The 27,323-nt window shown below is 44.5% G+C and overlaps 1 protein-coding gene across 5 annotated transcripts in view; it reads left to right on the top strand.

Annotated features, from left to right (window-relative positions):
• DGKG (diacylglycerol kinase gamma) overlaps window positions 1-27,323 on the top strand; it is a 209,497-nt gene that overhangs the window by 63,471 nt on the left and 118,703 nt on the right. For all 5 annotated transcript variants that reach the window (XM_037741965.1, XM_017538415.2, XM_017538417.2 and 2 more), the window contains 8 exons: window positions 3,713-3,878; window positions 4,441-4,503; window positions 11,487-11,657; window positions 15,210-15,259; window positions 19,158-19,232; window positions 19,934-20,056; window positions 24,442-24,559; window positions 26,708-26,796. In XM_037741965.1, the coding sequence (XP_037597893.1) occupies window positions 3,743-3,878; window positions 4,441-4,503; window positions 11,487-11,657; window positions 15,210-15,259; window positions 19,158-19,232; window positions 19,934-20,056; window positions 24,442-24,559; window positions 26,708-26,796 (825 nt within the window). In that variant the 5' untranslated portion in view covers window positions 3,713-3,742. The remainder of the gene's footprint in view (window positions 1-3,712; window positions 3,879-4,440; window positions 4,504-11,486; window positions 11,658-15,209; window positions 15,260-19,157; window positions 19,233-19,933; window positions 20,057-24,441; window positions 24,560-26,707; window positions 26,797-27,323) is intronic.

Genomic DNA, 27,323 nt, shown 5'->3' with positions numbered 1-27,323 from the left:
AATCCATATAATCCAGGGGCCAGGCACCAGGCTATTCTTGAGGTGCACTGATTAGGACTCATCATCCGTTCATATACCTATGAAGAACCTTGTGGTAGGTGGTGTGTGGGATTCAAAGATGAAAGAAGACATTCTCACTACCTTGTAGGAGCTCTGGATCAAGTAGAAGAACCAAGGTATGTCATAAACAACTATATGTTAATGCAGAACAGCAGATATGAGTGTCACAAAACAGGAACCAAGGTGCAAAGTATGAAAATTCAGAGACAGAGATCTTAAGGCTTTCTGGAAAAGGTGGCATCTGGGTCGGGCCTTAAAGCATGACTGGAACCTTAACACGTAGAGATGGAAGCAGCTTGTGCAGGGTAGAGTGCATGGAGGCCTGGTCAGAGATCAGCATGGACAGAGTGCATACGTGTACATAGGGTATAATAGGAGAAAATGCCAGAATCATCTCAGAGCTCAAAGTAACTACAAATCTAGGTGGGAGGGGATTGTTGGAGGCTGTGAATCCCAAAAGTCTAGGAGAATATACAGGATGCTGCATTGGGTTGAAGAACACGGCATATTAGTCCTTCTATTTACATTCATCTAATTTCCATTTGCCAATTTCATTTTGCAAATATTTTACAATGTATAGCATAAGAACACAGTACTGCATCAGCCGATCTCAGTTGCATTCCATGGGCAATTAAAAACAACGGAAAGTTTTTGAGTAGCGAAGCAATCTTATCAGAGTTGTGCTTTAGAAAGGTGAATATGGCAAGGATAGGTAAGATAGGTGAGAGAACCAACAGACGTGCGTAGGGATAAGGAAGACTTGGAGAGGTATTGCAATGGTCTGGGTGAGATGTATGGAACACAAGTCAGAACCCAGGAATTTTGGTGATGGCAGCAGGAACAATGGACATAGAAAAGGTCTGGATGTGACAGATGTTGCAGAAGAACAGTGGACAGAAGGAAGGGACAAGAACTAGTCTCAGACAACAGAGTTCAAAGCTGAGCCTGTCATGTTGGGAGCATAATGGTGTCATTGGCATTAACAGAAATTGTAAACTCAGGAAGAGGAATCGGTTTTCAGGGAGCGGGAGCAAGCTAATTGAAGTTTAGAACTTGAAATCTTCTAGTTCAGCACTCACAATTTGCTGAAGAAGAAACAGATTGGAAAAAGGGAGAAAATGCACTTGGTCTGAGACCAGTCACGAGGTTTCTTGAGTCTCATGCTGATCTTGTCTGATGATCTTTTGGCTTTGGTTTTTTACAGCATTTTGTTAGACTGTTTAAACTTTCTTTTTATTATATCATTTAGTACAGTCTGCTTTCCAGAAATATTTTATTCTGGTAGTTTTCATTTGATGCTAGCTGAAGGAGATTAATACTACACTTTGGAATTAAAAACTACCTTTTAAAATAGTACTTGTCAATTAAAGTGGTACAAAAAGACAATGCAAAAAGAGCTTTAGAAACTAATTAATGAATAACAGTGCCATCGGCAAATATTCAGTGAAATCAAAGTAGAGAATGAAGAGAACCAAAATAGAACAACTCCATGAAAAATAGAGAGTTTCAGAAAGAAGAGAGGATGAAATGCTACAGACAGGGCAAACACAAGAAAGTCTAAAAAGAGATGATTATATCTGTGACATTCAACAAAGCAGGTTCAGAAGTAATGGGCTAGGATCCACTCTAAATGGGATTAAGGAGGTAAAGAGGCTAGTCTGGTCTGCTTGGAGAAATTTAAAAGGAAAGAGGAGAATGATGGGCCAGTAGTTCTGGCAGACAGCAATTTCTTTGGAATAGTGGACATTTAACATACCTGCAGGCAGTTGAAAAGAAAATGCTGGAGATGCCATTAGAGCCAGCGAGGATGGAATCAAGGGTCATAGCGGATGGGTTACAACTGGACGGGAGGGCCAGGCACGGTGACTCATGACGGTAATCCCAGCATTTTGGGAGGCCAAGGCAGGCAAATCACTTGAGGTCAGTAGTTCAAGACCAGCCTGGCCAACATGGTGAAACCCCATCTCTTATAAAAATACAAAAATTAGCCAGGCATGGTGGCGCACACCTGTAATTTCAGCTACTCAGGAAGCTGAGGCAGGTGAATCACTTGAACTCAGGAGGTAAAGTTTGCAGTGAGCTGAGATCGTGCCACAAAACTCCCGCCTGGGTGAAACAGCAAGACTCTGTCTCAAAAAAAAAAAAAGAGAGGAGGAAGAAAAGATTTTGTTATTGTATATTAGGAAAAAGGAAGAGAATGTGGGCGGAAGGGACATTCTGAGGCAATGAAGCTGTAAAGACAGAGAGGGACAGAAAGACTGTGAAATAAAGAGGCACAGAGATGCAGGGACAGAAAAGGAGCAGAGAGATGGATAGCTGTCACAAGGAATGTGAGTCCACCATTTGCTTAGAGTTCCCCTAATCTGGTAGAAGCCTCTGTCCAGCTGAATCAGACATCTTTCACTCTGCAAAGGAGATGGATAGAACACCCAAGCCTGGGGCTAAAGAGAAATTTCTTTGTGAGCTCCCAGTGGGGTGGGGAGGCCATTACTCACTTTTAAGGCCAAGATTTTGAACCCGAACTTATTTGTACACATGTTAGTCAGTCCCTCGTTCGGAGAAGCCTACCAGATCTCCCAGAACAGACAAGGGGTTAAATGCTACCAACATTTTGATGGGAGCACCAAGTAGGCTCCTGAAAAAGGATTTTATTCTCATGGCTGGTATTCACAGAAGTCTGCACAGCAGATCTCGGAGTAGTGCTTCCTCAAATGATTTTCAGGAGCATCTGCCGATTTGATGAAGAATCTGATGCCATCAAAGCACAAGCCAGTGATGACTCATTGCAAACTGTTGTTGTTGAGTGTTTGCTGAGTACAGCAGCCCTTTCTGGCATAGCTGCTCCCAGCCTGGGACCAGAAGCCAGGCGGTACTGGGAGAGACACAGCAGGAAGAGGGTCTAGTTTTTGGCATATTGCTTGGTTCTACCTTCTGTCGTTGGCTTCCTGCTCTTCTCCTGGTGCCTAAAACCTTCACAAGGACATGTTTTGAGAAGCAGCTGAGCCACAGCCACAGCCCCCGCCGCCCTGTTTTATTTGAGGGTTTTTCCAGGGAAGATAAGGACTATGAAAGTAATGAAAGATGGAGCCTGTTCTTTTCTCTTCCAGGTCTTTCCTACTTTGTGAGACCTGAATATTCAGGACTCACGTCCGTCAAGGCACAAGAGAAAAACCAAGATACTGTAGAAGAACCACTTCTTTCCATCATGTTTTCGGCTACATCCTTCTTCATCTTAACTAGGATTCCAGGGCACAGAACTTGCCCCCGCTCATGAGAGCCACATCCCTCACACGGGCCTGGGCTAAGGCAGAGCCCTGCACTGTGGCCTCCACTCCCTGGGCTCTCTCCCACACCTCACTTTCTATCTAAATTTAATAACGTCCTCTCATGACAAGAGCCCGCCCTGGTTGTGTGCCCCACCAAACCCCAATATGCAAGCTCAGCATTTCACGTATGCATCCCCTGCACCCTGTGCCTGTCCCTCTCTACCACTTCCCTGGCCTTCTCATTCCTGCCCGCATCAGCTCCTGCACTTCCTGCTGCCTCCCTTTCCATTTCTTTCACCTGCCGTCTTTTCTACTCCTTTCCCTGCTCTCTTCCTCTCTCTCCGTTTGCTTCTCTTCACTGACTTTGCCCTTCTGCCCCTTCTCAGCCGATTAGCTATGATGTCTTCAAGCTGTTCATGAGGGCGTACCTGGAGGTGGACCTTCCCCAGCCACTGAGCAGTCACCTCTTCCTGGCCTTCAGCCAGAAGCCCAGACAGGAGACCCCTGACCAACCCAAGGAGGGGGCCAGCAACAGCGAGGCCAGCGGCCCAGGTACACAGACCGACTTTCTCCAAGATGAGCAGACCTGTGTAGCTCTCACCGCTGCCACTGCCACAGGCTGCATTCCTGGAGGTTGCCCTGAACATAGTAACTGCCACAAGGGAGAGAGATGCCTTTCCTCCTAAGGCCTTACAGGAAGCCCTGTCTGATGAACCTCTTAGCAAGAGGAATAAAGAGGAAGCATAATTCCTGCCACTACGGATAAAAGAGCAGCATAGGGAAAGAGGAGATACAAAATAATGCATGGCAGGGGAGAGAGACTTCAGCAAAAGCTGATGGTCCATGGAGCGAGCACATTCAGCTTCTGCATCCAGGCCGCAACTAGCCTGGAAGTGTTAGAGGAGAGGGAAGCCAAGATCCCTGTCTTCCTGGAGCTTGGGCTGTAATGGGGGAGACAGCCAACCCCAATAAGTGAGCATGAACCCAGCTGACAGTAACCCGGAGACCTGGACATGACCCAGGTGAACCAGGTCCCATGGGGAGGTCCCGTACCTGCCTTTCCAAGAAGCTGGAGGGCCTGGGCTGGTCTTTAAATTTTCTCTTTGTTCCTCAGATTCTAATATACAGAATGCAGATAATGCCACCAAAGCAGACGAAGCCTGTGCCCCTGATACTGGTAAGTCTTTGGAATATAAGATTTGCGGGAGAAGTAGGGAATACCTCATCCTTGGGGAGAAGTGGGGAAGCCTAACCAGCCATGCTGTCCTCACGTAATTGTGCCCCCTTACGCGGATCTGGTCCTCCTGTGGCCTTCAGAACCTCCAGCTCTGAGGTTCCTGTCATTTGAATGTTCTGGGATTCTGAGGCTGGGTAAATGTTCTTGCTTCACTTGCCCTGGAACAGGGCAGGTTGGGACTTGGGACAATTTGCTGGATGTTTACCTGTGATATGTCTGCCTGCCCAGAAAGTGGAGAAAGTAGAGCGCCTTCTCAGGAGAGAGAGAGAGAGAGAGAGAGAGAGAGAGAGAGAGTGTGTGTGTGTGTGTGTGTGTGTGTGTGTGGGTGTGTGTGTGGTGAGAGAGAGAGAGAGAGGAAGAGGTGGCTGTGGCTCTATGGCTGAGGTGCAGATGACTCTACCAGTGGGTGGCTGAAGAGGAACAAGGCAAGAGGGTAAAAGTGTATCCTGGTTGACTTCCAACAACATGTATAAACTATTTTGAATAAGTTGGGGATTTGCTAATAAGTTAGCAAGGGAAGCCAGCTCAAATAGTCTTGAAGATGCATTTGCCAGGCATCTGTTCATTATACATTTCATCTAAGCTTCACAATCACACCACTTTACATATGAGGAACTGAGACCTTAAGAGATTGTATACCACTGGTATGACCCGTGGAGCCAGGGACTCAATCCAGAGTCATCCAACCTCAAGGCTCCTGCTGTCTTTCCTATACCGAGAGAGGACACAGTGGTCCTGGTGGTGTGGTTGGTTCCCGTGGCATAGGCAAGGCTGCACTCTCAGTGGGGCTGCTGTAGTGGTGCCCATAGGCAGCAGGTTGTGAGAGACGTGGAATGTTTATCAGTGGGAAGCCATTCCTCCCTGCTGCTGGCAGGCCAGGCCCAAGCCCAGACGCTCCTATGAAAATGAGAAGTAACGGTTACCATACTTAATTTCTGTTCTCATATTCAGTACAAATATCCTGAGTACTTTCACTGCAAGTTGGATCAGGCAATAGAGCATGTTGCTTAAGGAGCCAGACTGCCTGGGTTTGACTCCCAGAGCCGACACTACCTAGCTCTGTAACTGTGGGCACGTTTGAACAATGTCTCTGTGCCTCAGTGTCCCCAAGTGAGACAACAAATGTTGTTATGGAAGTTAATTGAATTAGATATGTTGGTGCTTAGAACAGTGCCTGGCACACAGTAAATGTTCAATAAATATTAGCAGTTATTATTCACCTTCCATAAATATACTTTATTCTTTTTTTTTTTTTTGAGATAAGGTCTTGCTCTGTCACCCACGCTGGAGTGCAGTGGTACGATCTTAACCTACTGCAGCCTCAACCTCCCAGGTTCAAGCTATTCTCATGCATCAGCCTCCTGAATAGCTGGGATTACAAGAGTGCGCCACCACACCTGGCTAATTTTTGTAGTTTTTTGGTAGAGATGGGGTTTCGCCATATTGGCCAGGCTGGTCTCGAACTCCTGACCTCAAGTGATCCACCCACTTCAGCCTCCCAATGTGCTGGGATTACAAGCATGAGTCACTGCACTCAGACCATAAGTATATTCTATTCTTAACTCAGTGTGGTCTGCCATTGTCTCCTTCGGTCTGCACCCTCAGTCTCCAAGTATGTCAGTCAGCCATCCTCCTCTCATGAAAGGTCTCTCATGGGCTCTCTTTCTTCCAGGTTGCTCCTGAAGCTTTCAATACAAAGACTCAGAGAGTCAGACTTTTTTTTTTTTTTAACTGTGCATTATCGTTTTATTGAAAAGCTTTATAGATATCCAAAAGTGAATTCCAGCTCTTGGGATGGACCTGGGGGAAAATAATGCAGTTTTATTATATTTTAAGTATATATAAAACAAGATAGAGAAACTACAGCTGAAGGAGAAGGGGAACTAATTGCAACAGGAAAGTGGGATGAGAGAATTTCCTCCATGTAGTTCTAATCTTTCTTCCTGTCACAGCAAAAAGAGAAACTGGAAGGATTATTGAGTTTTCAGTGTTTAACTGGTGAGATAAACAGTTCATGATAGATGGAAAGCAGAACATGGTTGGGGAAAACAGTTACCCCTGGATCATAAGCTCAGCAAACTCCAGGCTGTGCACAGAGCACCAGAAAGCAAGGACTAGGAGCAGCTGTGCCTTCTCGATGGCTTCAGGGACAGCAGCAGGGCAAGACTCCACAAAAGTGCTGGCTCGTTCATGCCCTGCCCAGCGCCCCACTCAGCCATGCTGGTCCATGGCCCCTTGGTGAAATGAACTTAATCCATAGAAAACTCTTACATCTTCTATGGACTAGAGGAGGCATGCACTGGAATAAATCTTTCTCGTGCTAGGGAGGAAAGGGCGAAACTAGGAGCTCTGAGATTTTAAACTCCTAGCAAGAAACTCAGTGATGAAAAGCATCCTGCCCCAAATCCTTAACCTAGAGACTTTCTTATCCCAAGTGTCTGGAACTTCAAGAGGAACCTGGAAGAAGATACCATTCACTCCTGGAGGTTCTAAATTGTCTGGGTAGGTTTTGTTTTAGTGGCTAATGTTTCTGAGGTACCAAGGAAGGACTTATTGGGGACAGGTCATTATGTGATGTTTGAGAAAAGATGATGATAATGGAAGTTAGCTGACTTATTGGACCTCCATGTGTATTTGCAATAGTTGCATCATTCTAGGTCTAAAGGAGAAACTTCCAGAGATTTCCTCCTGGAGAAGTGATTTCATGGTGTACCATGTTCCTTGTGTATGGGAAAAATCAGCTCCCTGTGGTAAAATCATGAAAGGGCGATTATCTGACTCTTGGCCCAAAGAAGTATATAGCATTTTTTTTCATCTTCTTTTGAGACTTGAGATTTAAAAGGAAAAAAAACCTTTTCCTGCTAGGCCGTTTTCCACAGATGTCTTAATTAGATGTCCCCGTTTATCAAAAGCAAGAATTATAGGGCCAGGCGGTCACCACAGAGAGGGGCCCTGGCCAATAAGGAGGAGCCAAGTCCTAGACTCACCTTCAATCAGGCCATCTGCTGAAAAGACCAGCCTTTTCCTGTTGCCCAGGTGGAAGCTAGAGGAGGAACTTAGATTCTCATTTCATGTGGCCTGTCTAGGCCTATCAGATCAGTCTCCAGGCTCAGATCTAGCAAAGCCCACTTCATTCCCAGAGCCAGGCAGGTATGTGCTTGTGCCCACAGAGACAGTAGAGCAGGGCTTTCAGAGTCCGGAATCTGGCTCAGAGGCCTGAGCAATCTGTCACTGTCAGAATGTCAGCTTAGGAAAGGCTGAGCCCACCCTTCCCTTGATGAAGGCCCAGGACTAACAAGGAGAACTTCAGTATCCTGGTGTTTAATTAGTTTCTCAGGCTGCCGAGATGTTTCAGCAACTTGGAATATTGAAGTCTTGAGGAAAATCCCCCAATATTTTGTGCTAGTTTTTCCAAATTAGAAAAGTAATATATTCACATTGTAAGGTATTTGAAGGACCCAAAAAAATAAAGAAACAACAAAAATGTCAAATATATAGAACATCAAGAGTGTTCTATGTTATGTGTTCCCATTATGCCACATTACCCAACCAGAAGGGAACAAGTAACACAGATACCATGAGAGAAAGTGGAACCAGTCAGGTCCGCCCAAGAACCCTCACATGAAAGGGTTCATGACACGGCACCAGGACAGAACCTCTCTGATCCAGAAGAGGGTGTTGGCCTTTTTTACTGGTGGTACCTGAAGGATGTGCTCAGATGGCCATAGGTTAGGAGTATTTCATGTAAGCCAGAATGAAGGGGAAGGACACTAATGAGACAGTGTCAGTGTCTCTCAATCTTCCTGGACCCCTGCATCTCTATGACAGGAGTGAGCAGTAGACTTCAATAAAAACTAGAGCAATGGTTCAAGATCCAAGGATTGAAGTATAAACTAGCATAAATTGCATATGTTAAAGTGTATAATTAATAATACATTTTGACATCTGTACATACCTGTAAAACTAGCACCACAATTAATATAATGAACACACCCATCATCTCTAAAAGTTTTCTTTATAATCCCTTTTTTCCACCCTCCTTACCTGCCCACCCTTCATCCTCGTACAACTACTGATCTGCTTTCTGTCATATATATTAGATTGCATTGTCTAGATTTTATAGAGATGGAATCATACACAATCCACTCCTTTGGGTCTGCCTTTTATCACTCCACATAATAATTTTGAGATGTATCCACTTTGTATGTATCAATAGTTCACATATTTTAGTTGCTGATTAGTGTTTGAATATATAGATATTCCACAATTTGTCTATTAACCTACTGACGGACATTTAGATTGCTTCCAGTTTATGATTATTATAAATAAAAGTGTTATAAATATTCTTGTGCTTTAATGATGTTGAATATCTTTTCATATGCTTGATTTGGTCTTATTTAATTTCTTTTTACGTATTATGAGGTTCGATTTGCTAAAATGTTAAGAACGTTTGCCTCTGTGCTCATGAAGGATATTGATTTGCATGTGCATATCTGGTCAGGTCATTGTTTGTCTTTGGCTTGAGAGTAATGCTGGCCTCACAAAATGGGTTGCATAGGGTTCCTGCCTCTTAAATTTTCTGGAAGAATCTGTATAGAATTTATGATATCTCTTCACTAAATGTTGAGCACTGGATTTTCACATTGCTACAAATACTCCTAGGCTTTGTTTTTAGGTATAGTTAGGTTACTTGGAAACAGTCTATATTTTGGGATCTATCTTTAAAGCTTCATTGGACAGGACCAGAAAGGCATTTACTCATTACTAAGAAACAATGCTTCTGAATACTCCATCAATGATTCATGAACGATGGGAGTTTTCTACCCTGGTTGGCGGGAATAGACATTACTTCTGGTTCTCTTTGCATTCCAAGGATTATTCCCGCTAATCCTGGTTCTTTCCCCAGCCTCAGGTGTTTTCCTCCCAGGAGTGTGCTAATCACTACTCAGCTGAATAACTGAGGGGAATTCTCGGCTGTTACTCAAAGTGGGCCTTGTACACATCGTCAGAGCTTGCTCTCTGTGCATCCTCTCCTCTCCGGAGCCTACTGTGTGAACCCTGGGCACTGTGGGCTCCAGATTCCAGCTTCCTCTCCACTCAGAGAGACTATCAGGGTTGTCCTGGCTTCCCCTGTCTGTGCTGCAGCGTAGAAGCTCTTTCAAACCGTCCAATGTGACAGTTGTAAGAGTCATCTCATCTTCTCAGGGACCAGTGTTTGGTCCTCCCTGAATGTAATGTCCTATGACCAGTGTTTCATATATTTTGTCCAGTTTTGTCACTGTTTTAGGTGAGAGGGTAAATCTGGTCTCCGTTGGTCCATTTTAGTCAAGGTGGAAGTCATTGATAGTGCTTTAATGGATTAATAATCTGAGGACATAGCAATAACTTTGGGTATAATGGACTAGCCCAGTACAAAGGCCTGTTCCCATGTTTTCCTCCAGTGATAATTGCAATACTTCATTGAACATGAAATTTTATTACAACCCTCCCCTGTCTCACGATCTCTGTCTTTATCTCATCCTGCTGTATTTTCATCTCTACTTGTCCAAGCTTTCTGCTTTTGTTTAATAGAGGTGATGTCTTCTTGCATCCTGCTGAGGGTCTTGTCCAATAGGAAACTGCTTTTGAAAATCTGGTCCTCTGGAATCTCAGGATAAAGCTTTCTTTCCTTACCTTGCAGCTGTGTTTTGTAGGCTCCATCTTGGATTCTTCATGAAGCCCTTTGTAACATATGAAGTGTGTCAGTGACCTTTCGTCTTTCCTATTGTCCATCTGGATGATGGTCAGCTTCCTTCTCAGACCCACAGCCTAACCCCTGGGACCTGGAAGGCTTTCACCTAGCACAGCCCTGCTTGCCTAAAATGGCATATTTATTCCCATTGCTTGGTTATTTGTTTCTCTCTGTGAAGAGTGAAGAGTGTACAGGTAACATTGCCTTCATTGGCAGACATTACTATCAAGACTGTCTCTCCCACTGCCTCTACCTTCAGTACTTTATTACTTGGTGGTATAATTTCATAACACCTAAAATGTTGGATTTTCCACTACACATCTTCCTTTTCTTCCCTAGTTAGTTATCCTCTGTGAGTCGTACATTCCTGGTAGATATTAAGAGATCATTTCTAATGAGCATGGAGGTAGAGAGGGAGGACAGCACTCAAAGTGTCTCAAAAATCGAATTCACACAGGAAAATAGGGGTGCTTAACTTTTGTTAGTAATAGATCTTATATTTCTGAACCAGAGGGCAGAGTGTGGAAAAGACAAAGTGTTTTCCTACCTTAGAAAGGAGAAACTTATCCCATTCCTGTGGTACAATAATTAACTTTCTACATTTTCTTCATCCAAATGATTAGACTTGCAGTTAGTTTGAGTTCTTCCTAGTTCCTGGAGATTCCTTGATTATCAATCCCAGTTTTCTCTTTTGAATATTCATCCTTTATTTGTCTTTAAATGTTTTTGAAAAGAAAATTGCAAGAAGGTCTGCTGAAAAATGACTGTTGGCCATTTACTATTTTGAAATCTCAGCCAAAATTACTTCTACAAGTTGGGTACGTTCCCAAAAAAGTAGGCCAAATGACATTTACCTGTTGATTATTGATATTACCAATAATCACTATCATCTTTTCTGAATATTCAGAGTATAGACAAATTTCCTGCAAGGAAATAGACTCTTAAAGGGAGGAGGAGGAGGAGGAGGAGGAGGAGGAGATCATGTTCTCAGAATGAAATCCCTTCGGAGAATATGAACTCCGCAAATTGGATTTCTGGGGCAACTAATTTGATCACATCTGTGTAACTAAAGCTTTTGAAGACACTTCTACAAAATCCTTGCCTCTACCCTGAAAAGGATGGGGTAACAAAGAGGGGTTCATATTTACTAAACAGAAAATGTCCTTGGATGTTTTCCTTTTGTCTGTCACAGAATCAAATATGGCTGAGAAGCGAGTACCAACCGAAGACCAAGTGGCTGCAATGCCCCTGGAATCCCCTGTCCCTCGGTCTTCAAGCTCAGAATCCCCCATGGTATACCTGAAGGATGTTGTGTGCTACCTGTCCCTGCTGGAAACAGGGCGACCTCAGGATAAGCTGGAGTGTAAGTGCTCACCCTGTCAAGGGGCTTCCGCTTTTTCCTAGAGAAAGACCTGGGGTCTTGTCCATTATGCGTAAACACACTGGAGATTGAGCTGGGATTGTGGGTATAGGTCCTGCCTCTTTGGGGAGGTTTCTTTGTCCTGTTACCAGCAGTGATGTGGACAACTCCTAGAATCCACCCTAAGACATCGTATCAGTTGTGTATCACATGGGAAGGGCATCCAATATCCAGACATTGAGAACCAGAATTTGGAAAGGGGAAGGGGTCCCATCAAGCAGTCAAGACTTCCTTGATTTCCTGGCAGGACTTCCTGAAAGCCTTTACTCAGCAAATTGCTACCTCCTCATAATAGGTTTTTTAAAGAAAGATATTCAACATCTGTCCTCCTTCCCCTATTCCGTGCCCAGGCAACTCTTAACTATGAGGAATTATTTTTTTCTTGAAATCTCATCAACTCTGTCTCAATAAGGCTTTGTCCATTTCTCTACCTATGCTCCATCCCAAGATCTTGGCCTATAGAGAATGAGGGGGCCAGTTAATTGAAAAGAAAATTGCAGGAGAAGAGTAGGAGCTGGGGGCAGAAAGTTCACAGTGGCTGAAACAGCCTGCAGTCTGGTAGATGATTCAGTCCAGGGATGGTTTCTCTGGCTTCTGTGAGCCTACAGGCATACTGTTAAAAAACAGGACATGATAGGACCTTGTTAAAAAATTTGTATTGTCTTTGCTTCTCTTGGGAACTTAAGTAGACAGTAAGGAAAAATCATGTACACGTTATAGCCAAAGTCAAAATTCCAGTTAATAATAAGACTAGTCAACAAGACTTAAACATTAGCAAGGGAAGTCTGCCAAAGGTTAACTCTTGCCAAAAACAAAATGAAACAGTTTGCTCATTAGCTGAGCTTAAAAATCTCCCCCATAGGTTTGAGGTGTTAACAATGGCAAGTTGTAAGTGCTAATTTGGTGGCAATGTAGCAGATTTCCGTTTTCTTCTAGCTAATGTTAAAAGTGAAATGTCAAATTATTTCCAGCGTTTAGCTGGATTTTGAGTTTTAGGCATTATATTTGCTAATAACTACCAAAGAGAAGGTGAAAGATTTTTCTGTATTAATGACTCTCTGACTGAGACTTATAATGGCGATGCAAAGAAATGTTAAAACTTTTTATTACAGAAAATTTCAAAGATAAAAGTAGGGAGCATAGTGAATGTCCATGGCTCCATCACCCAGCTGCAACAATAATCAACTCATGGTCAGTCTTGTGTTTATAACACGTACCCATTCCCTCTGCCTCAGAGTATTTTGAAGCAAATTCCAGGCATCTTATAATTTTATCTGTAAATATTTCAGTATGTACCTCTAAAATCACAGACTCTCCTTAAATATAACCGCAATGCCATCATCACAGACAAAGAAAATGATTCCTTTTACTATGATCGAATAGTCAGTATTCACATTTTTCAATTATCTTAGATATTTTCAATTCCTTGTTTGAATCAGGATCCAAGTAAAATTCACACCGCACCACTGGTTATTATGTCTCTTCATTTTCTTTTAATCTTTTGGATCCCTCTCCATCTTTTGCTATTTTTTGCCTTGCAATTTTTTGTTGCAGAAACCTTGTCATATGGAGTTTTCATTTTGGTTTGCTTTTTACTAAATCATATCAATTTATATCCTTCCTTAACTTTAAGGATTGAAAACAAGTTACACTTTTCTTTTTAAAAACCAAGCATGTATTTTTGGAAATAATAGCCTGAAATCCCACATCTACTGCCAATGCAATGATAACAATAACAACTATCATTCATAAACACCTTATATTTGCTAAGCACTTTAAATGCATTCTCATTTTAACCACATGGTAACCTAGAAGGAAAGCACAAGAAGGTTAAAAGACTTTTCCAAGGCCACCCTGCTAAAATTAAGATGCTTGCTCAGGCCTTTCTAGTTCTATTGTTCACGCACAGTAGGACCAGAGAGAGGTCTGTGTTGGAGAGTTGCCTAGGCCCAGAGTCCTGGAATATTGCTAGCAGAAAAGTTCTGTCCTTTATGTCATTCAGCCATCTGCTGGGTGAGTCAGCAGCATATGATGAGTGCCTCTGACTGGGACCTTCTGAGGAATCACAAAGAATCGAAAGCCCATGACCCTACCCTTAAAGGACTTTGACTTCGACCAGCAATGCACCCTTGAAACAAACACAAGGTGCAAAGCCATTAAAACATCTAGGAGGAAATGATGACACGGGATAACTTAGCAGGAATAAGGGGACCAGGTGGGTGCATGCCCCAAGGGCTTGCACTGCATCAGGGAAGGATCAGTCAGGGGGCGCTCTGCAGAAAAAGCAGGCATGATGAAGGACTTTAAAGAATAGCAGAAAGATCATGGGGACAGGAGATTGAGACCATCCTGGCTAACATGGTGAAACCCCATCTCTACTAAAAATACGAAAAATTGGCCAGGCATGGTGGCATGCACCTGTAGTGCCAGCTACTCAGGAGGCTGAGGCAGGAGAATCGCTTAAGCCCGGGAGGCGGAGGTTGCAGTGAGCAGAGATTGTGCCACTGCACTCTAGCCTAGGAGACAGAGCAAGACTCCATCTCAAAAAAAAGGGGGGGCAGGAAAATGAAGAAATGCTTATCTCTGCTTCCTACCATGCTGATTTATGAGACCACAGACAGGATCTTTGCCTTTTGGTTGAGTAAAATATAGGTTTCCAGGTCCTATAAGTAAACATGTAGACCCTTGTCCAAACTTTCCTCCCAGATTTTCCTTATCCCACATCACCTCCCTGCAATTAGAACAAGATCGAAGATGTTTCTGAATAGCATGTTTCAGAATACTTTTTAGAAAAAAGAAAAAAAGGCTTCTGTAATAACTACCTCATAGCATCATTGAGGATGAAGTAATAATGACAAAGTACATAAGACAGTATCTTGTATATGTTAAATGTGATATATAACTGTTCATTTAAAAAGGAAAATAAAAATTAGTAACATCTGTTGAGTGCTTGGTTCTAAGCACAGTTGACTTGGCCTATCAGTTACACATTAATCTTCATAATAACCGTAGGAGAAACCAACTATTATCATCTCCACTTTGCAGATAAGGAAGCTGAGCTCAAAGAAGCTAAATGACTTGTTGGACACCCCCCAGAAGTGGTAGGGCAGCCCCAGGATTGAAATCTGCCTAACTCTACATTTTCTATGCTCAATAGAAGCCAAATTCTGGTGCCTCTGCCCTACCACCAGCTGGGCATTTGCTTTAGGCTGTGTCCTTGTGGCACTGAAAAGTGTCAGGGAATCACACTCATGACCTGGACCTCATCAGCCACATAGGTATTGCTTAGACAGGTCCAGAAGCCAGGTGGTTCTCCTCCCTTGGCTCAGCCTCTCCATTAGGAAGTCAGACTCTGTGCTCAGAGGGAGGGAGAGCTGGCTGCCACAGCCTTCACCACAGAGTGACAGAAGTAATCTAAAAACTTGGCAGCATCAAAACTTCAGCCATCCCTGCTTCTTAGAGGACACCTCAGGCTTACCTCTGTGTTTCTTACAGTCATGTTTCGCCTCTATGATTCAGATGAGAACGGTCTCCTGGACCAAGCGGTAAGTTCTCTAAATATCCCTCATGGATCTGAGAAAGGCTAGGGGAGCAGGGAGCAAGCAGAGAAAGAACCTGAAAATGTCAAGTTCCATCTTTGTAGTAATAGCAATGTCTCGATATAGGCTGAGGAAATCTGAGTAAGACCTCCCCACCTGCTATTTCCAAACAGCCAGCCTTGCAGAGCGTGAACTCCACCTTACCTTTTCACTCTAGAAGCCTGGGATCATAAAATCTCAGGATGGAGGGAGGCTTTAGCATGTCACCTAGCTTAACTTCCTGTTCAGTTCACAAGCTCTCCCTGCAAATTCCTGAAGAAGTCCTGAGGCCAAGAGGAGAGGGTGGGGGAGGCAAGAAGACCAGGGGAAAAGGGCATGAGGAAGGAGGCTGCTGGCTACTGCTGATGTGCTTTGGCATCACCCTTGGCTGCTTCTGCTACTCCAGGGCACTAGCCTAGGAGTCTGGTTCTGTCTGCTCGCATTCCCATCCCGTTGCACCTGAGCAAGCCTGAGTCTGTCTGTGTTCCCATCCCATCGCTCCTAAGAAAGCCCGAGACTTAACCCTCACCCCTTCAGGAATATGCAAGGATAGGTCAAGGCTCATAGAGTAAAATGAAGAATAGAAAGAAAAGAAGGCAAACAGAGCCAGATAGGCCCTGTGGTCCTGACTAGCAATGTCAGAGGTAGGCCTCATTAACAGGAAGACCCTGAGGTTGAGATGCATGGGGCTGAGTCAGACCAGAGGGAGGAAAGAAGGGAACAAGTCCTCTAGACCAACTGAATCATCCTAATTCCCTCTAAACCCCAGGGTGCCTCCATGGGACCCCCCACCAGCCACATCGCAATGCTGTGGGTTGGGTCATTGGAAGGAACATCCAGAGAATCACAGATTCTCAAGCATTTGGTAAACACGTATGTACTGGGTGTCCACATTATGTCAGGCACTCTTCTAAGCACTGGGGGTACAGCAGTGTAGCCAACTGACAAAGCTCCATGCCCTCAGGAAGCTTTCATTCTAGTCCAAGCACAGACACTAAGCAGCATAGTAAAAACAGTGTCAGGTAGAGACGGGTGCTAAGAAGAATAATAAGGAGAGGAAATGCTGGAAGAAGTTGCAGCTTTAGCGAGGGTCGCCAAGGAGGGCCTCTCTAGAAGGGGGCATCTGAACAGAGGCATGAAGGAGGTGAAGGAATAAGTGAGGGGAAGAGCCTTTCAAGAGGAAGAACAGTGAGTGTGAAAGTCCTGAGGGTGCCTAAGATGTTAGGGGATTCACTCCGGGCCAGTGTGAATGGAGCGGAATGAGTGAACAGATGAGATCAGAGTGAGGAAGTAATAGGGGATGACGTCAGAAAAGTCATGGGATGGGGGTTGGGGAGTGGGGAGTTTGCAAAACATTTTCAACTTCATAGGTGATTAGAAGTGTTTATCTTCGACTAGGCATGGTGGCTCATACCTGTAGTCCCAGCACTTTGGGAGGCCGAGGAGGATGGATCATGAGGTCAGGAGTTTGAGACCAGCCTGGCCAATGTGGTGAAACCCCCATCTCTATTAAAAGTACAAACATTAGCAGGGTGTGGTGGTGCACATGTATAGTCCCAGCTACTCAGGAGGCTGAGGCAGGAGAATCGCTTGAACCCAGGAGGTGGAGATTGCAGTGAGCTGAGATGGCACCACTTACTCCAGCCTGGGTGACAGAGCAAGACTCTGTCTCAAAAGAAAAAAAAAAGAAGTGATTATTTCTTACTCCAGAAAAATGGAGAACCATTGATGGTTTTGAGCAGAGGAGTGATGTGATTGACTTATGTTTTAACAGAATCACTCTAGGCCGGCGTGGTACCTCATGTCTATAATCCCAGCACTTTGGGAGGCCGAGGCAGGTGGATCACCTGAGGTCAGGAGTTTGAGACCAGCCTAGCCAACATGGCAAAACCCCATCTCTACTAAAAATACAAAATAAATTAGGCAGGTGTGGTGGCGGGCACCGGTAGTTTCAGCTATTCAGGAGGCTGAGGCAGGAGAATCACTTCAACCCGGGAGGCAGAAATTGCCATGAGCCAACATTGCACCACTGCACTCCAGCCTGGGTGACAGAGGAAATGCAAGCAGGGATACTGCTTGGGAGGCCATTGAAATAATCAAGGCATGAAATGGTGGTAGACTTGTGCAGGGTAGAATCGTTGCAGGTGGTAAGAAGTTGTTAAATTCCAGATACATTTTAAAGGTAACATTGGTGGACTGAAGCAAATCTCAAGAGTTATCTGATTCAACTTTTCACCTGGAATCCCTGGCATATGGACTCCCAGTAACAGGGAGGACACCCACGACCTTAAGACAGCCATTCCACTGCTGGGGGTGACTGCTAGAGAGGGCTTCCTTCCTGAACACAGGCACTCCTCTGCCTGCTGGGGAAGTTTTCAACTTAAAACCTGCTTCTGCTCCCCTTCTCCCCCAACCCAGCAGGGAGGCCAAAATAAGTCAATCCTCAACTCCTCCCTTCTCTGTATCCCTCTGCTTTCTTCTGCCCCTGTACCTGATCAGGACAAGTGGAATACCTATCCCATACAATAGGCCTTCAAGTATTTGAAGGTGCTGTCACATCTGCCATAAAATCTTCTCCGAGCTAAAATGTCCCTATTCCTCCACTGATTCCCATAAGTCAGGCTTAAATATCCACTTGAACAAGCTCTGGTTTGTCAATGCTATTCTTGAAATGTGGCACAGAACAGAATCCATCCCCAATGACTCTTTAAGTATCCAAACGTGGCCTGACGAGGAAGACCTCAGGGGGACTTTTTCTTTTTGAAATCTGCCAACTCTGCTTCTATTTACATAGCCCAAGACTCAGTCCAATTCTTGGTTCCTGAATTACATTTTCTCATTAAATCTTGGACCCAACCAGATATACAAGCTCTTTTCTATCGGAACTTCTGCCAAAAATCTCTCCCCATCTTTCTGCCCACTTTCTTACCCTCATCTGCTGGCCTATCTTGTAGTTTTGCAATGGATTGTTTTTTAATTTAAATGAAATACAATTTGTTAAAATCCCTGCTGGGTTTCAGCTTGCTGTTTTGACCCAGCATTCTATCTGGCAGAGGTACCTACCACTTTTGAACCTTGCTTCAGTCTACCACCACGTCCTCCCAAAACAATCTTACTATGAACATCTTAGCTGGTGCCCAAGTGGGGCTAACTTTAACACTAAATGCCTCTTCAGTCTGGTATGTTTCAGTGGGGCTCTCAGAACACTGACTCATTGGCATCCAACAATTCTGTGAGGTTTTAGATGGAGCCTGGCCTCAGAACCAAAAGGCTCATTCATCAGGTAAACGTATTCCTCATGAGTTTCCTGTCCACGGACTCCTGGGCTAGGGTCTGGACCATGGTAAAAAGGAAACAGAGGAGATACGAAAAGAAATGGAAATCGTGGTACCTGAGCTAAGACCAACACAGTAACCCTCCATGCAAGAGAAACTGGCCTCAAGTGGGGAGATGGATCCCAAATTGCTGAAGCTGTGGGGATGAGTGATAAGAAGTGACAGGAGAAACCTGCCTTGGTTTGTAAGTATTTGTGAAAGCTATAATCACAAAGCGGGGTAAAACAGGAGTGCTTTCTATACTTTCCAAGTTAAAGCACAGAATAAGGGAAGGAAGGTGGGTCCAGGAAGAAGTCAGTGCTCATGAGCTTTTCGCATACCTCCAGCTTACGTGTGCTCTGTGCCTCTCGTGAGCTTTGTGGTCAAGATGGAAATAAATTGAGCTCCTCACAAAATGCCAGTTACTGCACCAGCTTCTTCTCTTGCTCTGCCCTGTCTCTCTTCCCACTGGGCTTAACTTTTAGTTTTGCTCTTATGGACACATGTTTGGTTGTCTCCTTTTGATATTTTCTCCCTTTGCTATTTTCTAGGAGATGGATTGCATTGTCAACCAAATGCTGCATATTGCCCAGTACCTGGAGTGGGATCCCATAGAGCTAAGGCCTGTGAGTTTCTGAAAGGACAGGGTGGCTTTGGAGTGAGCTTCCAAGATGTGAGTGGGTCCACGCTCGGGACATGAATGAGTGCTTACTCTGCAGGTGCTCCCAGACTCATCTTCTTTAGGCAGCTTCTTTGGAGTCCTGCACTTTACCTTCCACCTCTCCGACAGGTAAAATGTAGGCAGGAGGAAAACATGCAGACATAACTGAAATAACAAGGCTAATATTTTCACCAGAGCTAAAATGTTATAACAGAAATTCATCAATCAAAGAATTTAGAGAAAACTATTGAGATTTCTGTTAGAAAGAATTGTAGAGATTTTCCCCAATCACCAGATAACATGAATTACATGAATAATTCCATTTGGGGGCTTCTATGTGTCATGTATTATATTATTCACTTTACATTCATTTTCTCTAATCCCTGCTACACTGCTGCAAACACAACAATACTGTTTCCATTTCTACAGATAAGCAAACCAGAGACCACAGAGTCAGAGTGACTGGCCCAAGGCCCAAGGCCCAAGGTCAGAACCAGTCCTGGAAGCTCGGCCTCCTCACTCCCAGTCTGCTCTATTCACACTTAACAGGAGGGGAAAGGGTAAAACACAAACCAATAATGCAAGACGAACAAGACAGCAGAGGCAGAAGGGAGGTAGACGTGTCGATGACGAAAATGAACAATGGTTGCTCTTTGGATTCCACAGATACTGAAGGAGATGTTGCAAGGGATGGACTACGACCGGGACGGCTTTGTGTCTCTACAGGAATGGGTCCACGGCGGGATGACCACCATCCCGTTGCTGGTCCTCCTGGGGATGGACGACTCTGTAAGTCAACAAGCTGGAGTTCGGAGATCTCTTGCTATTCGGGAACATTGGGCTCCATGTCAGTACCAACATATCACTTTGGCTTCTGCTCCAGACTGTCCAACAGATGTGCCATGTATTCTTGACCAGCCCCAAAGTCCTCTCTATTCACATTATTTTGTATCCATTAGTGCCTGAAATATATTCATCTGACAGACATTTACTACATTATTACTACATTAAAAATACTGTTCTGCACACCATGAAGGAACATAGATATGATATCAGCCTGCAAGAACCTTATACTCAACCAGGCAAAGGACACAAAAACTGCCAAGAAGAATTCTGTCTTTTCAACCAATTAGGTTTAAAACACGCTAAGAGGATTGGGAAAGGAAGGGAGAGAGGAAAGAACGAAGGAAGAGAGGAGAAAATACTGATCTGTTGTTGAGGTGGTTTCCGTGAACGGTATCTTATTTAACAATCAGAACAACCAGATGAGGTAAATATTTTTGTCCCAATTTACACAGATGGAAAACTGAGGTTGTGAGCCTAAGGAGCAAAAGGAAGAGTGAGGATTTGTCTCTGACACCAAAGACACTGCACTTTGTAACATCCCACACATGAGAGTTAGGCCAGTGGGAAGAAACCTTGGAAAGTGTTTGACTTGTCCCTGAAGAACGAGTGAGATTTTGATGTCCCATTCTGGACAATAGAGAGCAGGTGGAAAGACCTGGAGGATGTTTGATCTGCCTCTCAAGGATGGGATCAACTTGGGGGATAGAAGCGGAGTTTATGGCTTGGAGAACAGCTTGATCAAAAACACAAATGAAAGAAAGTTCCAGGTGTGTTAGGCAAATCTCCCATTTAATCAGAGTAGGGCACATGTGTAAAGGCTTAATGTGAAACCAGTGGTTATATATACCTTCATCTGACCCAGTTACTGTATTCTCCGCCTACTTACCAAGTGAACTCACTTCCATACATGAGGTAGGGGAGGCTGAAACAAGTAGAAGCACAAATAGTGACATTAAGCATTTACCAGTCACACAGGTTGTGTAACAACACTACTTTGAGATTACAGATCTCAAAAGATTACGCTTCTTTGAGATTCTTCCATAGAGAGTAACAGAGCAGCAAGTGCCTCTAGCTGACTGAGTTGCCTGTAATATCTCCATTTCATAGCTCTTCAGTTCAGGACTAAAGCTGAGCCTCCATTTCTAAAATTCAAGAACTAAGAATCTTGCAGTCATTTCTTAGTATGTCCAGTTCTTTCCAAAAGCTAAGGAGAAATCAAGGAATCAGGAGCTACATGACCCCCTTTTTGTCCCTTAGAACCCTAGAAAGTCAAGCTGGAAAAGATCTTTGTGGTTCCCTCCCTGGTTGATCCCCTTTGTTTCATAAACTGAGACCCAGAGAGGTAAAGGAACTTGCCCAAGAATACACCGAACTAATACCAGAGGTCATCCCCTTCACTCAGTCACATTACCCCTCTCATCTAATGATCCCTTGCCAGGAAACTGTACGTACCAGAACCCATGTGACCCAGGAACTGGAAGGGCTCAGATAAGTTAGATACACTTTCTGCTGACATTACTGACTCAAGATTATACTCAAATCAAAATGGAAGTTCTGCTTGGATGCTGTTCCAAAACACCAGGTTTTTTCTCATTTAGGAAATAGAGATGGGACATTTTAGTTACAGGGAACCAATTTCCATTTTCTGTTCTACTTTGAACTTGCTGAGGTTCAAAATACCACCCACTCTTTGAGTGGAAAAGACCCACTGTTTTGTGGCTGGAGAAAGGAGAGCCCATCTGCTTCCTCAGCATTCTCCCCAGTGTCTCCCCTACATGCCAGATCGGCCTTGTAGAAAACTCTCATTGACATCAGGAAAGTGGCCAATGAATGCAAATGCAAGTTTAGTTTTATTAATCAAGAGTTTTATGCTCTTATTTTTAAGTATGTACTTACAAAGTTTTCAACATTGACTATTTGGGGTTTTGGAGAAAGCCCCCATCCATGTCTTAAAAGTCCATTGCTTGTTCAGCTTTTTCAAAACCCGCATACAACCCCTGAAGAGTCTGGGGAAATCACTGAATGAGATGTTTGCAAAACAGACTGTCTCCCAGGGAAATCACAGCAGCAGCATAAAACCTGGAGAGCACAAGGAAGGTAACTCCCACGTGCTGCAGCCACCATCATGTGGAAAGGAAAGAGCCACATGATGGTGCTATAACCCAAGCAGAGGCATCACGTTATCCCAAGTCCCGGTCCACACACTTATATCTATAGAAACAGTCACTGAGAAAGGGGGATCAGCTAACTGACTCAGCTACTAGAGGTGTTTTCAGATACACTGACAGTCCTTTGGGCTACACGAAGATGTCCGCTGAAGAGTTCTATCATTTTCCTTCTATCCATACAGGAAAACCCTGGCTTGTGAGGTAGACGAGAGGGTTGGAAAAAGCACGGACTCTGGCCAGCAAAAGACCCAAGTTTCACTACTCATTCAGTCCCTCATTATCTGTGTGGGCTTGAGCTAGTTACAGAACTTCTCCAAACCTCTGTTTCTCATTTCTAGAATAGGAATAGTCTACCTCCTTCCATGTCAATAAACATTTTTTAGCTTATTTGTGTCTCCCAGCATCTGGAATGGAGTAAGAACTTAATGAAAGTTTAGATTCACAATGTGTCAGGCATTCAACTAGAAGCTTTACTTACATGATGTCATTTTATTCTTACAAAAATCCCTTGAGGTAGATGTTGGTGAGATGAGTAAATGAATGAATCCATCTTTTGAGGAAGCATTATCAATTTGTGAATGTATTTACTAAAGTGGAGACCATTAGATAAGAGGGTTTTAATTCTATAAAACTCATGTCCTAGAAGAAGCAGGGTTTGAGGTAATGAGAAGAAAAGAGCTTCTCCGGCCCAGAGGAGGAAGCCAGCATTTGGAAAAGAATCTGATCTCCTCTGGAGATCATAACAAGCCTGGACACACACTGAGGTCTGGCTGCACTGACCAGCCCAAATGCATACGCACCACAGAAGTAAGAATTGCATTTGAGTTCGGCATGTTGGACTTTACATCCATGACCATTGATCCTCATCACCTTACCGCAGTGTTTACTGCTCACAGAACCACCCCAAGAGTGCGATGGAGCCTATGAGAAAAGTTCAGGGACGTCATATGCAGGAGGGAAGTTGCTGAAGCCACAGCCTAAAGCCGTGCTGGGCTCCCCTGGCGTGGGAGGTGGGAGATGTGGTCCAGGGAAGGTGTGTGACTGTGTGAGGCTTGGTGTATCTAGTGGATGGAGATGATTTCACTTCTTAGCAAAGTCAGGAGGCGATGGCTTAATCCTCTCTCTGTCTGTCTTTTTACTATTCCATCTGTGTACAAAAAGTTGATAGGAGGAATTCATTGTTTTTACTAAACTACTTCCTCTTGATTATAACACTAGTACATGCACACTGTAAAAAGTCTGGAACACACAGAAGAAAGTAGAAATGAGAGAATACAGTCAATCCATAGTGCTCTAGTCAACTTCTGTTAACAGGTTAGTGAAACTTCTTCCCGTCGAAGATCTATTATATAAACTGAGATCATAACATATCATCAATTGGCATTCATGATACATTCGCTTAGCATTGTATCATGAGCACATTCCCACGCCACTGGATAGTCTTATAAATATCTCGCTGATTGCCACCTAATATTACATCAGATGATGTACGACAATTAGCCTTTTGGTAATTTTGAGACCTTTAGGATATTTCCAACTTTACATAATTTTAAATAACACTGGATTAAGCATCTGACAGGGCACAAAAATGCTCATCTGCTTTTTAGAAATTATTTCTTTAGAATGAAGCCTAAGAGGAGAGACTGGTAAGTCAAAGGTTGCAAACACTTAAAGGATCTTTAGATAGCTAGAGAAAGGAAGGAAGGAAGGAGGGAGGGAGGGAAGGGAAAGAAAGAAAGAAGGAAAGAGAAAGAAAAAGAAAAGAAAGAGCAAGGAAAGAAGGAAGGATGAAAGGAAGGAAGAAAGAAAGGGAGGGAGGGAGAGGAGGGAGGGAGGGAGGGAGGGATGGAAGGAAAGAAGAAAGATCAGATTGTTGTTCAGTTTATGCTTCTATGTGGGACAGGGTTAGTTTCATCCTACATATACATACTCCCATTCAGATGTTTCTTGCTTCTAATATTTGCTAATTTTTAAAACACACACAAAGAACTTTGTTTCTATTTGTATTTAAAATGGTTATATATATATATATGAATTACTCATCTTCCAAATATTACAAGAGTCTTATTTAGGAAAAGGAATAACATGCAGGAGGCCTCCCCTGGCTTCCTCCGTCTCAGGACTGCCAGCTCGGGGTCTCACCTCCTATAACCCCTGCAGGGCTCCAAAGGGGATGGACGGCACGCCTGGACCATGAAGCATTTCAAGAAACCGACCTACTGCAACTTCTGCCATATCATGCTCATGGGCGTTCGCAAGCAAGGCCTGTGCTGCACTTGTGAGTAAACTTCCTTCGAACCTCCTTCCCAGGCACCATCTTGCTCTGCACATAGTTGGTTGATCCACTCCAGGGAAAATGTAGGTATTTCTGCTTTGCAGCTTGAGGGACCACCCATATTTTTCCCACAGCATGGAATAAAGCAGGGCCTTCATGTCCTGTTTTTACTCTACCCAAGTCCAACAGACAGGTCTTGGAATATTATTGGAGGCTTCTTATGGGCCACTGACCCCCAAGGTAAAATTATTAAAGTCTACACATAATTTAAAAGCATCTCATACTAATTTTAGTTGGATTTTCCAGTCAATATTTATTTGGGGTATGTTCAGAGGAAACTTTATTTTTTAAAAATAAATAAGCATTTGGGGCCAAGCACAGTGGTTCATGCCTGAAATCCCAGCACTTTGGGAGGCGGAGGCAGGCAGATTGCTTGAGGCCAGGAGTTTGAGACTGGCCTGGCCAACATGCAGAAATATTTGTTGGGAAATACCTGTCCCTACTAAAAATACTTTAAAAAGAAGATTAGCTGGGTGTGGTGGCATGCACCTATAATCCCAGCTACTCAGGAGGCTAAGGTGGGAAGATCACTGGAGCCCAGGAGGCAGAGGTTGCAGTAGCTGAGATTGCACCACTGCACTCCAAAAACAAAAAACAATAGGCTGGGGGCAGTGGCTCATGCCTGTAATCCCAGCACTTTGAAAGGCCGAGGTGGGCAGATCACAAGGTCGAAAGATCCAAGACTATCCTGGCCAACATGGTGAAACCCCAGCTCTACTAAAAATACGAAAATTAGCTGGGTGTAGTGGCGCGTGCCTGCAGTCCCAGCTACTTGGGAGGCTGAGGCAGGAGAATTGCTTGAACCCGGGAGGTGGAGGTTGCAGTGAGCTGAGATTGCGCCAATGCACTCCAGCCTGGTGACAGAGCAAGAATCCGTCTCAAAAAAAAAAAAAAAAGCATTTTGAATTCTGTAAATGCAATGGGAATCAAAACTCTAGTTGTTTCACTTTTTAATTTCTTTATTAAAGTCACAGTAGAAAGGTGGAAAAAACTACAAGTGATAAGTGATAGAAGAAAAATGAGAGGAAGACAGGAAAGGCGAACAGGAGAAAGGGATGGAGGGAAAAGGGTAAGAAGGGGTAGGAAAGAAGGAGACACGGAGCAGGAGCAGAGGGCAGAGGGGCTGCAGCAAGAAGCCGTGCCACGCACCCAAGTATGTAGGTGCACGGAGCCCTGCCCCCCCCCCGCCCCATGATGTGGACAGCAGCATCAGCCTGAACCCATCAGAGACCAGGGAGCTGCTGCTGCAGGGAGGCCCCTTGGCTGTGGTCCAGGTCGAATTGTTTTATCCAACGTGCACGTGTGAATTAGGCAGCAAGTGACCTCAGCCACGAGAGTCGCCTTGGCAGAGCTGGGTCCACTGTCCACAAAGACCAAGCATCAGCGGGCTAAAGAAGGGGTCCACCAGTCTCCCCAGAGCCAGTTCAAACCCAGCTCTCACCCACATTTTATAGATCAGTCTCGTTCCCATGAAGTTCTAGGCCCATGGGCCTCTGCTGTTCACATAATGGTAGTGACAACCACAGCAGTAATGTGTGGAAGAGCTGCTCTGACCCAGGCACATAATTATTTACACAATGTAACGCTGCAACATCCCTGCAGAGAGAAAGAGAGCCCATGTTCTTCCCATTTTACAGAAAACCCTGAATGTCAGAGAGGTAAAGCAATTTTCCCAAGGTCATGTGGATTGTCACCGGAGCCTGCCTAGCCTTAAAAAGCCCTGGCCTTTCGACACACTCTCCAATGTCTCCGGCATGGGATACCGTGGCACTGGCATAGCCAGGAGGATGATGCCACATGCTCCTCTTCAAAAAAGCGCCTTTCTGGGGATGTGTCCTGCCGCGTTCACTGCCCACAGAGGAAGGCAGTGGGGCAAGTATAGGCACAGCCGCAGCAGATAGCCGGGGACTCTCTCCAAGAACAACTGGAGGCTGTTTTGAATTTCCATTAGGCAAGCCCAGCTCCTGTGTCCCCTGCCCCTCACGAGCCATTCAGAGGGAGGTACAGGCATTGGCTGGGGTGCGAGGGTGGCTGGAGCTCTCCTACGTGGTCATTCACAAGCACCTGCCTTGATTTTTTTTTTCTTTTCAGACTGTAAATACACTGTCCACGAACGCTGTGTATCCAAAAACATTCCTGGGTGTGTCAAAACGTACTCAAAAGCCAAAAGGAGTGGCGAGGTTGGTGACATCTACTGCCTTGTTCTACTGCACGCCTCATCCAGGCAGCATGCCCATCAGCATGGATTCCTGGGCAGGAAGGGGCTCTGGGAGCTTTATCCAGTCCCTTCTCTGCCTTGAGGACCACCCGTAAACCATCCCGTTCATCCACCAATCCATTCAGCACCTTCCTGGTGCCCGCTATGTGCCAGGCTCTGTGCTAGGGGGTCCAGGGGTTGTAAGAGATGCTGGACAACTGTGCTCTCTAGGGGGAGAGAACAGTAGTGAGATGTGTGCTACAACAACACAGCTGTGTGGAAGGCAGAGTGGAAGCACAGGGCGAGCTGCACAAGGAGCAGGCATTGTAGTTGTGTCACGAACACAAATTGAGAGGACTTCATGAGGCATCGAGAACAAGACTCTCCAGGAAGAGGAAGCCGTGTGTAAAGGCATGAGACATGGCTTCTTCCGGGATCCATACTTAGTGTGGCATGGCTGGAGCAGAGGATGCTTAAAGGAAAGTGGTGGGAGAGGCACTCAGAAAGTGG

This window comes from Cebus imitator, unplaced genomic scaffold (genome assembly GCF_001604975.1).
Source record: "Cebus imitator isolate Cc_AM_T3 unplaced genomic scaffold, Cebus_imitator-1.0 Scaffold111, whole genome shotgun sequence".
Taxonomy (NCBI): domain Eukaryota; kingdom Metazoa; phylum Chordata; class Mammalia; order Primates; family Cebidae; genus Cebus; species Cebus imitator.
The sequence above is the reverse complement of the archived record's forward strand: the minus strand, read 5'-3'. Positions and strand labels throughout refer to the sequence as shown.